Source organism: Camelina sativa, chromosome 7 (assembly GCF_030686135.1).
Source record: "Camelina sativa cultivar CO46 ecotype springtype chromosome 7, ASM3068613v1".
Classification (NCBI taxonomy): Eukaryota; Viridiplantae; Streptophyta; class Magnoliopsida; order Brassicales; family Brassicaceae; genus Camelina; species Camelina sativa.
The window spans coordinates 18746606-18761019 of NC_141886.1; the positions used below are offsets into that span (position 1 = coordinate 18746606).

The window sequence follows — 14414 nt, forward strand, 5'->3', positions numbered from 1 at the left end:
AGAATTAATAACTTAGGAAAATAAATTGATATGAGAATAAAATTGATTTTTCTGATAAAACTTTTTGATGAGCAAAATTACTTCTTGCAAAGAGATTTGATTTAGTAATTTTTTGAACAATCTAAACCTGGTTTCAAAGCTGATTTTTAACCTATAATTTTACAAAGAGATTTGGATTTTCTGGCTTTAAATTTAGATAATATTTGCATTGAGAACTGATTTATTTTACAAAAGAGTTTAAAGTTCTAGATCTGATCTTAATTGCTTGAATCCTATTTAATTATTGATTTAATATTTTGTAATATTTTGTAATTTTGTAATTGCTTGAATCCTTTTTGATCCCTGAATTTTCACAGATTTTATTTATTTTTTTGCATTATTATTCTTCATTTAAATCAACTTGTTTAGCGTAATTATAAAACTCTGTGGAATTCGACCCCTAAGTACTACAATGATCTCTTAATTTGAGAGAGTAGCTCTAGGGTAAATTTGAGCATATCAGTTCCTGTGGAGTGAAGATCTAGAGCTAAGGACGAAGGAGGAGCTTCTTAAGGTGTGGGATTCGTTGCTGTGGATCAGAATCTTCATGCAGAGAGGTGAGTGCATGACCATCGCTGATCTATTTGTTTTGCTTGTTTCTGTGGCTGTTTGTGTGGTATTCTTGTGTCTCTGTGGTTGGATGTTGGTTTCTATGAGTTTCCAGGAGTTTTATATGAGTTTTGGATGATTTGCAGGATTTGGAAAGCAGATCTTCTACGTTCGGCTTCGTGCAGAGCGAGTTGAAGAGTCAGTGTTGATCGACACCAAGTAGGTGTCGGTCGACACCAAGGAAGTAGTGTTGATCGACACTGAGGTAGTGTCGGTCGACACCCATTTCTCTCAGCAGCGGCTGATGTCTGTTTTTTTTTGTTTGTTTGTGTTTGGTTGTTATTTGTTAAACATTAGTTTCTCAGTTGCTTGTGTGTATAGCCCAGTAGATGGGAGGATTGCCTCACTAAGTATTTGTGATAATACTTACGCATCTCAATTGTTGTTTGTGGTGTGCAGGTATGTGACGTGGAATCAAGGCGATGAGGAGGAGGATGATCTAGGGTCTCGTTTGTGTGTTGTTGGTTATGCATTGATGTGGGAATCTTGGATAGAGTTATGCTAGGTTGCTGGTTAGAATGGTTAGGAATGATATGGTGTGAATGATTTGTGGGTTTTGTATTGTTGGTATGTTTCCGCTGTGCATATTGGTTGTTGTTGGTTTACTGCTGAATTGTGGTTTGGTTGGTTTAATTAAGTAGTATGAGATGCTTAATTATAAATATTATATTAAAAAAAATGGGTGGGGTTGTTTCAGTTTGGTATCAGAGCCCTTACGGTTCTAGGATGGTTAAGTGGATGGTTTAGAGCGGTTTAGGAATTTAAGTGGGTGAATTATTTTCCTGTTGCTTAATGCATGATGTTGTGAGATGGAATCGATTATGAGTAGTTGGTCAGTTTGTTTGTGGTATGGAGTCTTAGTATCATCCTCTTCGAGCCTTCAATAAAATTCCATGGTAAGATGTGTGCTTTGTGTGCGGTTTTGAATTGTGTGCTTAGCCTTCTGTTCTGGGTAATGCAGATGGTTAGAGGTGATGCAGTTGCTGGTCATGGACGCAGACGTGGTCATGGACGTGGCCATGGTCGAGGTAGGGGCAGAGGCCCAGTGGTTAGTGATACTGTAGATCAGAGTGTTACATCTGAGAGTGTTGGCAAGCCGCAGGGCTTCCAGGAAGGGTCCATGAGTGTGGCTGGTGGGGGTACCGATAGGGCCGTAGGCGCTGAGGGGGTAGGTGTGGGCGGTGTCGGTGCCAGAGTTGCCGGTGATGCTAGGGTTCTGGGTGCGGGAGTCCCAGCAGGTGGAGCCCCTGAAGGAGGCGTTGACCTGGCGGGCTTGTTGACACAGCTGTTGGAGCGGATACCGAGAGTGGTACCGGCTCAGGCATAGGTAGTACCATCAGTGGCGGCGGGGGTGCAGCAGCCAGTGGCTGCGGATGTAGGAGTTCATTCTCGTTATGTCAGTATGCTGAGGAGGATGAACTACATCGGTACTGAGCAGTTTTCGGGTGGTACTGATCCTACTGTTGCAGATGCGTGGAGGACGAGAGTGGAACGTAACTTCCAATCTCTCAGATGACCTGAAGAGTTTTGGGTGGACATAGGAGTCCACAACCTGATTGGTGATGCACAGTTTTGGTGGAGATCAGTGGCTACTAGGAGGGTGCAGAGGGAGATGTCTTGGGCTGACTTCGTGGAGGAGTTAAACCGCAAGTATTTTCCTAGGGAGGCATTAGACCGGTTGGAGGTGCAGTTCCTACAATTATTTCAAGGGACTCGGTCGGTGCGGGAACTGGACTTGGAGTTCAGTCGGCTTCTGATGTATGGTGGTTGGGCGATGGAGTCCGAGGTCGCTCAGATCAGGAGGTTCATGAGGGTGCTTCGTGAGGACTTGAGGGTCCACCGTAGAGGGAGGAGTTACGCCACGAGGGTAGAGATAGTGGAGACCGCAGCTGAGATAGAGGATGACTTGAGGTCAAAGGTAGAGGTGGTTAGCCCGACAGTTCGGGCAGAGGAGACGCCAGAAAAGATCGTTCCTGTCAAAGGCAGCAAGCCAGCGCAGGGACAGAAGAGGAAGCCAGAAGACACGTCAGGTATGCAGCAAGGTGGGCGAGGGTTTTTTCTGATGTGGAGGCAGGTATTACAGGTTGGCAGACTGTCCCAATAAAGGTTACCCGCAGGAGTATCGTCGATTGTGTTATCATTGTGGGAAGAAGGGGCATAACAGGCCTTTCTGTCCTAAGTGGAGGCAGATGATGAAGGTTGTGGCGCAGCCGAAAGGAGGATCGGGTGCCCAATCCGGCGTTTAGTTTTAGCTTTTAGTTCTCTTTCTTTCATTTATGTATTTTTGTTTGGAGTTGTAAACGATTATTACATTTGAGGTTTTAATAAAATGGAGTTCTTTGGATTTGTGATTTGTGGATCTCGTGGAAAGGAATTCGCTCGGGATTCTATAAATTTTAAGTTTCCATAAATAGAAAGTTTCTAAAAATGGAAAGTGTTAAAGGAGTTAGAGCTTTGCTATTTATGGAAAGTGGTGTTGCAAAAAAGAAAATAGAAAGTTTCTAAAACTAGAAGGTTTATGAAAAGTTGGAACTTGTTTATTTTTGGAAAGGGTGTGTGTGAGCAACAAAGTGTTTGAGATGTTTTTGGAGTGAGGCCTGGGGGTGGCCAAGGCAGAGGTGATATTAAGGGAGAGTATATGGTGTTGGTAAGACATTGAGATGTTCTACGCGGATCATGGGGGGTGGTCCCGATTAGAGAAATGCTTATAGACGTTATGACCGTTTGTTATAGGGACGGAGGGTCCTGAACAACTCGTGAGGAGATGGGGGTTCTCCTGAGGGGACGGGGGTTCCCTAGATACCGATAGCTCGAGGGATTACGGTCCTAAGGGTGACAGAGGAGATGGGGTTCTCCTGGTACCGAGATCCTGAGGGTGACGACCTGAGGGTGAGACGGTATGACTCAAAGACGGGGGGTCTGAGAGTGAGATCAGTATGGCTTGAAGGTTGTGACCTAAGAGCAGGTGAGTTGGTGGCAAAAGTGTCAAGGACGTGGAGATAAGCAGTGTGACCGGATGCGGATTTAGGAGATTGATAGGGGTTCAATCTCAGATTTTCTGTTGTGATCGGATGTGGATTTAGGAGATTGATGGGGGTTCAATCTCAGATTTCCTGTTGTGATCGGATGCGGATTTAGGGGATTGACGGGGGGTTCAATCTCAGATTTTCTGCTATGATCGGGTGCAGGTTTAGGAGATTGATGGGGGTTCAATCTCGGATTTCCTGTTGTGATCGAATACGGATCTCGGGGTTGATGGGGGTTCATCCTCGGGGTTTTTGTGTGTTGACTGGGAGGGTCATGTTTATACTGGCCGAGGGGGAAGAGTTGTGATGATTGGGAGAGTCTGGTTGGTTTGACCGGTGGGGTTTGTTTGGTACTGACCAGAGGGGTTAGGGTTATGTATACCGATGGGTCACATGGATGTGCGGACTGTTGTAGCAGTTGCACAGGAAGCCTTGTTGATGATGTTCAGTCCGGTCGGAGGATGTGCGGGCCATGGTGACGGCTGCAAGGTAGTTCTTGACAGATGGACAGTGTTGCGGGATGCGAAGACGAATCCTAGTTGGTGGGGAGAATTGTAACATCCGCGAACAAAAATTGGGGATTTTGGGGATGGGTGTCGATTGACACCATGATAGTGTTGATCGACACCGGCAATTTCTGGGTCGATGAGAGTGTTTTAATTGTCGATTTGGGTAGGTTTGGTTTAAGGAAAACCATGGAACCAGGTTATTTAAATTAAAAGTCGATGAGAAGGGTTTTGGCAAGTGCTTTTGTCGCTGTTTTCCTTTGTTTTTGAGATAAGAAGTGTTCTTGAGGTTTTGGGAGAATTTGTGAGATTTCTTGGTGGTTTTTGGGAGATCTGTTCCTGTGGTGTGAAGATCTAGAGCTAAGGACGAAGGAGGAGCTTCCTAAGGTGTGGGATTCGTTGCTGTTGATCAGAATCTTCCTGCAAAGAGGTGAGTGCATGACCATGGCTGATCTAAGCCTGAGAATCCTTTGTTTTGCTTGTTTTTGTGGCTGTTTATGTGGTATTCTTGTGTCTTTGTGGTTGGATGTTGGTTTCTATGAGTTTGTAGGAGTTTTATATGAGTTTCGGATGATTTGCAGGATTTGGGAAGTGGATCTTCGACTTTCGGCTTCCTGCAGAACGAGTTGCAGAGTCGGTGTTGATCGACACCAAGTAGGTGTCAGTCGATACCAAGGAAGTAGTGTCGATCGACACTGAGGTAGTGTCGGTCGACACCCATTTCTGTCAGCAGCGGCTGATGTCTGTTTTTCTTGGTTTGTTTGTGTTTGGTTGTTATTTGTTAAACATTGGTTTCTCTGTTACTTGTGTGTATAGCCCAGTTAGATGGAAGGATTGCCTCACTAAGTATTTGTGATAATACTTACGCATCTCAATTGTTATTTGTGGTGTACAGGTATGTGATGTGGAATCAAGGCGATGAGGAGGAGGATAATCTAGGGTCTCGTTTGTGTGTTGTTGGTTATGATATTGATGTGGGAACCATGGATAGAGTTATGCTAGGTTGATGGTTAGAATGGTTAGGAATGATATGGTGTTAATGATATGTGGGTTTTGTATTGTTGGTATGTTTCCGCTGTGCATATTGGTTGTTGTTGGTTTACTGTTGAATTGTGGTTTGGTTGGTTTAATTAAGTAGTATGGGATGGTTAATTATATATATTATATTAAAAAAAAACGTGTCGGGTTGTTTCATTTACTAAGGAAAGGAATGTGGTTTTTAATTGGTAACGGAGCAGACACAAATACATCGCTAAATCCTTGGATACCATCAAATCCACCAAGGGCTGTAACCGCTATTGGAAATAGAGTCTCGGGTTTAGTTTCAGTCAAAGAGTTGATAAATGAATACACAAAGACCTGGAATATAGAATTTCTGGAAGAGTACATTGTCCCTGAGGACATCAACCTTATTAAAGACATTAAGTTAAGTCGTCAATTTAATCCAGATTTGTTGGGATGACATTATACATATACAGGGTTCTACACTGTTAAATTAGGATATTGGTTGAATACACGTTTACAAGACAAGATGCTTGGTTTCAGTCCTCCTCCCAGTTCCCAAGGGTTTAAACAAGTAGCATGGAGAGTGAGAACAACACAAAAAATAAGGCATTTCCTTTGGCGATTGATAACAAAAACCGTTGGCATCAAATCGATATTACATCACATGGGTATATTAAGAGATCCACTCTCCTCCAGATGTAATGCAGCTGAGGAAACTCTTGATCATCTATTCTTCACTTGTCAACATGCTGATCAAAGTATAATTAAACCCAATGTGTACTCCACCACGATCTAGTGGTATCGTTGTAACACTTCAGGATCAAATCCACAGAGACCAAGCGATGCACTATGAAATTGTATAGATTTGAATATAGCTAAGGCAAGAAAGATTGTGTTTCAAGTAACCGATTAAAAACAGAAAATAAATAAAAGTTTTGCAATCAAGGAAGAATATTGGGCGTAGGGAATCAGTTAGGGGATTACAATCTCGAATTTAGCTGATAGATTGGAAAAGCATTAGATACCGTTCTTGAACTCAAATCATGAATGTAAAACTAACCTACTGTCGCAGCGTTTGTTATCTATGCAAGGAATTGATTAAATTCTAAACCGTCGTTTGAATCTAGCAATCCTAACAAGCAATAAGTTCAAGTTTGATTCTGTTCACAAAGTGCCTTAACTTCAACTTTCGTTGGCTAAGGATCACCTTCCTCACCTATGTTCTTTTCAAGCAATTCAACAACACTTTTGATGTCTAGATGAATTAAACCTACAATCATAAAGCACAACTATAGATGAAGAACACAAAAGATCAATCCCAAATCTAACAACCTAAGTTTAGAGAATCATAAAACCCCTTCTTGAAACCCGAAACCTAATAGTAAAACTACTCAGACATGGAAATCAAAGAACATCAAATCAAAGATGAAGAAAAAATGTTTGAATTGCAAAGAGAAATAAAAGGGTTCAGAATTCTTCTCCAAAAAGTTAGAAAGGATAAGAGATCTTCTCCCAAAGCTTACAAGTACTCAAAAGCTGCGTAGAATAAAAGTTGTTTTTTAAAGGTCGAGCCCGTGCTTAAATAATAAAATAAAACCCTAAAAGTCGGTTTAAAACAAAAAAGGAAACGTTTGCTTCGGGTACGGGATCGATCAATCCCGAATGTAGATCGACCGATCCAGGATGCTTTTCTCTGTTTGCTCCATCTGCTTGCTAGTCCGATCAGTCCTCACCAAATTGGCTTCAGATGCTTGTCTTCATCCCCAAAACACTCAGTTTCCTTCCAAAGTAGCCTAGAACCTGTAAAGACTCACACAAGACTAAAAAGACTCTAAAGGCACATTTGGACTTAACAAAAGACTCAAAACAAATACAAAAACTATTTTTAAAACCTATAAAATACAGACACATCACATGCCTATAACATCTGGAGAGGTACAGTATTTTCACACTATGGACTCCTTGATTCAACAATTCCATTTGTAGAGATATTGAAGATGATAATGTAATACAATAGCAACACCAACCTGTCTGCTATGCACAAACAACTGCCTCTCTGGATCTTATAGAGAATATGGAAAAGTAGAAATATTCATTTCTATCAAGGGAAAACAAGTCTTTGGCAGATATTCAAAACGCTACCACAGAAGCTACCGAATGGGTTGATATTAGGTCTACTAATGATTCCTATCATGCTTCTGCAACTGACAATACATAACAGCGCTCAGGTTGGGAAAAACCAAGTGATGGTTACATCAAATGCAATTATGAGTCGCCAACTAAGTGGTGGAAGACCATCAAAAGCAGCATGGATTTTGCATGATAAAAATGGTTTCTTTTTAGAAGCAGCAATCAGTATTGGTAGAAACTATACAAGATCACTAGAAGCAGAATTACAGGTCCTCTTCATGGCAATGCAACATGTGTGAAGTAGAGGCTACAATAAAGTTCTTTTTCAGGGAGATAATAAAACGGTGCAACGGCTTCTGAGTGGCGATAAGAAAAACTTCAGACTTCATAAGTGGGTGCGAGAAATCAATCATTGGAAACAATAGTTCACCTTACCTTCTTTCCAATGGACACCATGAAGAAGCAACATGGTCGCAGATCGACTAGCAAAGGAATATATATCATATGAATATCTGTTTGTAAAATACCATTATGCTCCCAATTTCATTGTACCACTCCTACATGAGGATCATATTACAAGTTTTTAAAGGAATCAGCTGATATATATATATATATATATATATATATATATATATATATATATATCTGTTGTGATTGTTATATAGGCTTTTTTATTCCATTATTATTTATAAACTTTCAAAAACAAAAAAAATCAAATGTGATTTTGAAATGTGATAATTTTGTTTCTAAGCTTCCCATACGAGGAAACTTCTTACCACAATGGTAAATAAAACAAGTCTTATACTAGTTTTAGTTTCTAATTTCAGTAAATACAGTTTTTTTTGCAATCTAATAATACAAAACTTATTGTATGTCATGAGTGATATAGGCATAACCATTCATTATAGTCTCATGTGTTGAGAACATGCCAATTACGGAGATGTCATACAAGCAAAACTATTAGATGTTTGTTTGAATATTACGAGGAGCGAACTACACCGTAGCCCGTAGATATATTGTTCTTGGTAATTGTTCATTATAATCGCAATGTTTCAGGTAGTTGAATTCAACATTCAACATAATATAAATGCAATAGACGACGTACTGATGCATTAGTTTAATGCATGCATTTTTAAGCTCACTTTGGCATTAGTTTCTTGTCTTGCATTTACTTTCACATTTAGAAGTTTAGGTGTTTTGTGCATTGATCTCTTGTAGGTTTTGAAGTGGTGTTTGCAAGAAAATAAGATTAATTTTGAAGTCATTTGGATCAACTAGGGAGATGAAATGAAGAAGGAGATGTAGCCTAAGGATGAGAAATTGACCGGTGAGCTGTGGCGGCTTGTTGCGGCGGTGTGGTAAAGAGGTTGGAGGAGATATCGAATTCACCTCATGGACAAAGATCCTAGCATTTTCGTGCATGTGGGCGACATCGTGAATTCGCGATGACACAGCGAGCGACATCATGTAGCAGGGTCGTGACGTCGATGGATTGCAGCGGCTTCATGCGGAGGGATCACGAAGCTAGTTTCTTGTTATCCAATAACAATTCAGGTCAAAGCTAGTTTGTCTCGGGTTGACTGGGTTTGTTTTTTTTTCCTGTATAATGTTTTAAACCTATTTTTTTCTTAAGCCTAGGTTTTTTTTATTTGTTATTAAATTTGGAATCTTGTAGTTCTGATAAGTATTTCTCTAGATTTCATTTCTTATATATTTCCTCTACTCTTCTTCTTACATGAATCTTTGAGGATTAGTGACAATTCTTTGGATTTTCATGGCTTTTATTGGTGTTTGCCTACCTCAGAGTGAGGTCCTCACTAATTTGAATGGGTCAATTGCCTTTCTTTTCATTTCACTTAGGTTGTTAGATTAAAACCTCTACTATGTTTTCTTAGGTTAGGGAAATTTGTACATTTCAAGTGCTTAATAATTAGATCTCTTCCCTATGAATTCGACTCTAAAATGCTGTAAACTAAAACCATTAGACTGTAGTTTTCACATTTAAAGAAAATATTAGTTGACTAATTCTTTAATCAACGACCAAATTAAAGAAAAGTTCCCTTTATTATGTTAAGTAATGAGCAAGTTATATATAAAATAACATACCTATGAGGAAGAGATTCACAAAGAGATTAATCATCATGTACCAAATGTTAACTTGTATCCAACTATCCATGCATAATCTAGTGTAACAATATATGAAATTATATTTACCAGTAATCTACTCAAAGAGATTGGTCACACACTTATACTGATATTATATTTCGTAAAAAAAGATAATTGTATTTTCGTTGATTTTATCGATAATTTAGTATAAAAATATTTAAAACTGTTTAAGAAAATTTAATAGTGCACTTAACAAATTTTATTATTTCAATTAAAATATATTTATGTAAATATAAATGTAAAAATCTTAAATTTGAGACTTTGTATGTATAGGATCCGATATATGACACATGGTACCTGGAATAACGTTTTCCGATCGATTCATATCATTTATCAACAACACTAATTATTATAATCGTATGACATTTTAATCGCAAAGTGACTTTTTTATTAATTTGTTGAGACGATAAAACGATAAAATATACCGCAAGAAAGACAAAAATAAAATAAGACGACAAATCACCATGAGATCGAGAGCACAAGATGAAGCAACAATGGAGTAAAACACATTAACAATATATTTGGATAATGGATCAGTTCTTGCGAAGCACAATCAGGTACTGCATTCCAGGTTTGGCATTCTGGAGACGAGAAATCTCTTCGCGTGCCTTGACCTCGACAAGCTCAAAGGCTTTCCTCATGACCTCGGTCCCAAAATGTGCGGCAATAAATGCACCATAGAAGGCCTTGAAGGATATGGCCAATATCTTGGGGTCTAGCGGAAACTCATTCTTAGAGTGAATGATATCCTCAAAAGCCTCGATTGTGAACTTCCCATTCTCCTCAATGATTTGCCTTATCTCGCATTGTTCCGCAAAGTAAATTGAGGTTTTGAAAGTATCCACCTTTTCTTGCTCGGTGACACCCTTTTTCAAATAAAAAGCAAATTTTTTTAAAAAAGAAGAAGATAATGTTAGTTAATACTTATAAAGATAGCAGTATAGTACTAATAATGTTAGTTAAGTTCTTATGTAATTATACGTAATACTTTGAGGATAAAATATTTTATGTACCTGTTTAGCAAGATCACTTAGAGATTCTCCAATAAAATCCATTACTGTTCCTTTAGGGGTCTCGGACATCTTAACTCCGTCTCTTAGACACGAGCCTAGAAGCAACATCAAACCCCCGGGCACGAGCTCTTCAGCTCTGGCATCCAATAGTTTCTTGGTGTCGATAGAGTATTGATCAAGATACGCTTTCTTGACCGCATGGTTGAACCCGGTGCACTGCATGTCTTTGTTCCATAGGGGAGAGTCATGGTCCATGATCCCTTTGGGGATCTTGGAGGTGAAATGGAATGCGTAACTCATGACTCCGATGTGGAAACTTTCCTTAGGAAGAACACGTTCGAAGAAGGAACCAGGAACTCCGGCGCTGTAGTATCTTCTCCCCGGAGGAAGTGTCTGGAAGAGTGTGTTGAAATCGTTGAGGGTAAAGTCATTGAACAGGACTTGGAACTCAATGTCATCCGCCGGGTTTTGTCCGGTTTCTCTACGGTATTTGTCTTCAACTGCATCTATTATGTTTTGGAGTGCAACAAAAGTGTTCGGTCCACTCGCACACCCGAAATCTACTACACTGAACCGGTTCGAAATCAAGTCGAGGTTGAGGTTCACTGAGATCGCCTCGGTCATCTTGTCCTTTGCTGCCTCCAGTAACGCTCTCTGTATATAATTAAAGGACACTGTTACATACATACATCTTAGGATTTCAGAACCTGGCTAACAAGGAATACAATAATTAAAACCTGATAGGAAGACTGTTGGTTGTAACTCTCAGGACCATCTCCTCCAATCATGATCCAATCTGGAGTAGTAGTCATGATGTCTCTCTTCTTTATTCGATCTTCTCTTGTTTGATGCTTTTGTTTTGTTTGTGATGAGAGTAAGTGATAATCCACGGATGTCTCTATGCCTATTTATATAGTAACATTCCTTGTGCTTTAAAGAGCAATGACAAATAATTATCTTATTAGGTCAAATAACCAATCAAATTATATTAGAAACAAATTATTATGATTTTTAAAATTTGTTATTTTGAACAAGGAAAAAAATAATCAGCTACACAAAATCTAAAATGTATAATCAACTACACAAACGGAATGCAATGCATTCCCATGTGTATTAACTATACGATAACATGTAGTGAACATCAGAACTATTTTATTCAGATACACGGTTCGTCGTAATCTGATGAAGTTTATCAACTTTAATTTTGGAATGAATGTACATAATTGTAGCAAGAGAACAACCTATAGGATCCCAAATAGTTTGTGGAAATTTTCGAAGTTTAATATAAATTTGATTGTAGGATGGAAATACTATAATACTTCTTTAAGTCCTAGTTGGAAACTTCAATATAGAAACTATCCGATCTAGCTAGAAAGATATATATTGTCATGTTATAAGACAAATTATGTACAGTTACTTAGTCTCATGAAAGTTGTTCTAATTTTCTCCAATCTACTAAACAGGGTTAGTCTGCTCTACTATTTCTAATATCTCTCTCTGTTATTGTTTATAATATTAATCTAAAGGCTAACTCTTGGACTTCTAAATCTAAGTTTTCGAAAAATATCTTATGCAAACATTGTTTTTATTTTGCAAGTTTGAAAGTTCCTTGTTTTGATAGTTTAAAAATATAAGAATTTGGAAAATTTGAAAGTTTTAAAATATTTTAAACAATTGAAAGTTTTAAAGTATTTTTAAAAAGTTGAAAGTTTGACAATATTATATATAAAAGTTTGAAAGTCCCTGGTCTCTAATTGCTTATAAATAATTAATAGTATTTGTTGAGTTAGCTGTTGCGGATAAGAGATTTAATATTATAATGTCCCTTTGATGTGCTTTAAGAAAAAAAAAAAGATATGGGAGGTCAAAAAAAAAAAAGAAAAAAAAGATATGACCTTCGCGACGTTAACTAACCCGACAGTAATTTATCAACCTCAGTTTTGTTTACACGATGCTTTCTCTACAGTAGAATTCTCATGGTTATGGAACTCATAAGAATGGCCAACACGTAGCCTTGCATTAGACTCATTGACAAAGAAACCTTTTTAGACTCATACATCACAACCGTGGTGGTTCACGCAACCGTAGACTACATAGTACTTATCCATGTGTCAGTCCTCAGAGCGGACAGTTTCTTTCTGACTTTGGCATACTACGTATTAGTATTACATGAACCGAACAAAAGCTTGAATTCTGATGATATACTGAAATGTACCACATGAACCAAACCAATGTTTGAATTCTGATAATTTTGCCTAATTTTTTGAAAACCAAACAAATAGAACAAAGTTACTCATTGCCCATAACTTCTGTGAAAGCACACATAGATAAAAAAAATTTTATACATATTATTAATTTTAGTATTTTCATCTATCTCCTCTCTTTTTATTCGCACGACAATCTGCTTTCAGCGTTTCTTTTCTTCTTTTTCAGTTTTAGTCGATGAAATGTATACGTCTTAAACATTATTTAGTTTATAATTAATTATGTTTATGCTTAACTTATAGTTGACAACGATCAGAAAATTAATTGTTAACAAAAAAAAAAGATTCAAAGATCTGAACACAAAAGTAAAGTGTAAAACAAGGGCCTAAAAAATAAAATGAATTTGTCAAATCTTTGAAAAATTCTATGTTGAGGTATATTAAAAAAATAAAAATCTATTAAGATTGATGAATATGCATGATAAAGTTAGTGACGAGGAATCGTGCTGGTTTATTTAATGATGAGGGAGAGGAAACAATGGCTGACTGTGACATATAAGAACATGAAATTAAAGATTCCTAAAAATATGACATGGATTTCAATAAATCCTCAGAAAGTTTTACTTTGGTGTGAAATAAGACAATCTTTAATTCAAAAGTAACAGAGAGTCTATTACCTTTGTGGGGGAACATTATGCCTTTCAGAGTTCAGTTGTTAAGAACACGGTTTAATGATCAGCAGAATGTCAAGCCAAAATGAAACTAGCTAGACTTGAAGTTGCCAAAGAATTATACAATTATTTTTGTATATCTAGGAAGATGTAAAGAGAAGCATTGGTGAAAGATCTTGTACTAAACATAATTTATTTCCTGCCAGTCACTTGGAAGACTACAATTTAACCCTTTTAAGTTAAAGATATACAAATATATTGCGAATGTAGAACCAAAAAAAAAAGTGAATTATATTTCAGCCTTTTGCAAATTTAATTTAGATTAACAAAAGAGTTTAGTATAAATGGACAAAATGTATATGTGAATGCTGTTTGACAAAAAGAAAAAGTATATGTAAATGCTTTCATGGCGTCGCTTTTACGACAATATATGTATTATGTGATTCTTCGTTATGTTTCACGTCACTTGTGAAGTTTTTTTTTGTGGGACGTTATAACGTCACTTAAAAGAATTTAAACCAACAACAATCAGAATATGCATTTTTTTAGTAGTGATATACTAAATAATTAAAAAAAAATACCCTAAAATAGCAGTAAAACAAATGCATACACAAATGAAAAGAAAAATGTAATTTAACAAAAAAATCATGGAAAAATTAAACAAAAGCTAGCAAAAATAGTGGCTTCTCGAATCTGATTATTTTAAAACCTATATATACCATAAGAAACAGTAATTTAAACAAAAAATAATAAGTGAATGAGCTTTATGATGATATATTAGAATATGATTTTCTTGCAATCACCCACGAATAATATTAGCGTTTATAAATCATAAATTTTATATTATACTGTCTTCAACAATCTCAAATCGCTAATTTTTTAAAAAAAAATTTCACAAGGTTTTGGGGTTGTGTACAAGAAAAAAAAATTAAAAAAAATAAATAATCATGTACACAATAAATAAAAATATATTTTATGAAATCATATATTCACGTTGATTTTCAAACTTTGGTCGTTCTCTAACCTTCATCTCCCAATATCTAAC

The 14414-nt window shown here is 37.3% G+C and overlaps 1 protein-coding gene across 1 annotated transcript; it reads right to left on the reverse strand.

Annotated features, from left to right (window-relative positions):
• Nucleotides 1–9846: 9846 nt before the first annotated feature.
• On the reverse strand, nt 9847–11424 carry LOC104701257 (paraxanthine methyltransferase 1). The gene is made up of 3 exons (XM_010416905.3): nt 11232–11424; nt 10495–11148; nt 9847–10347 (listed from the first exon to the last, which is right to left on the reverse strand). Exons 1-3 carry the CDS (start codon nt 11304–11306, stop codon nt 10015–10017), a joined length of 1062 nt encoding a protein of 353 aa, XP_010415207.1. The 5' UTR covers nt 11307–11424; the 3' UTR covers nt 9847–10014.
• Nucleotides 11425–14414: the final 2990 nt, after the last annotated feature.

What these genes read in the sequence shown, in the direction of transcription:
- LOC104701257 (XM_010416905.3), bottom strand. Translation starts at nt 11,306, where the DNA reads ATGACTACTACTCCAGATTGGATCATGATTGGAGGAGATGGTCCTGAG. An exon ending in ACCAACAGTCTTCCTATCAG is followed by an intron (nt 11,149 to 11,231) that starts GTTTTAATTATT and finishes AATTATATACAG; the next exon opens with AGAGCGTTACTGGAGGCAGC. An exon ending in TAAGTGATCTTGCTAAACAG is followed by an intron (nt 10,348 to 10,494) that starts GTACATAAAATA and finishes TATTTGAAAAAG; the next exon opens with GGTGTCACCGAGCAAGAAAA.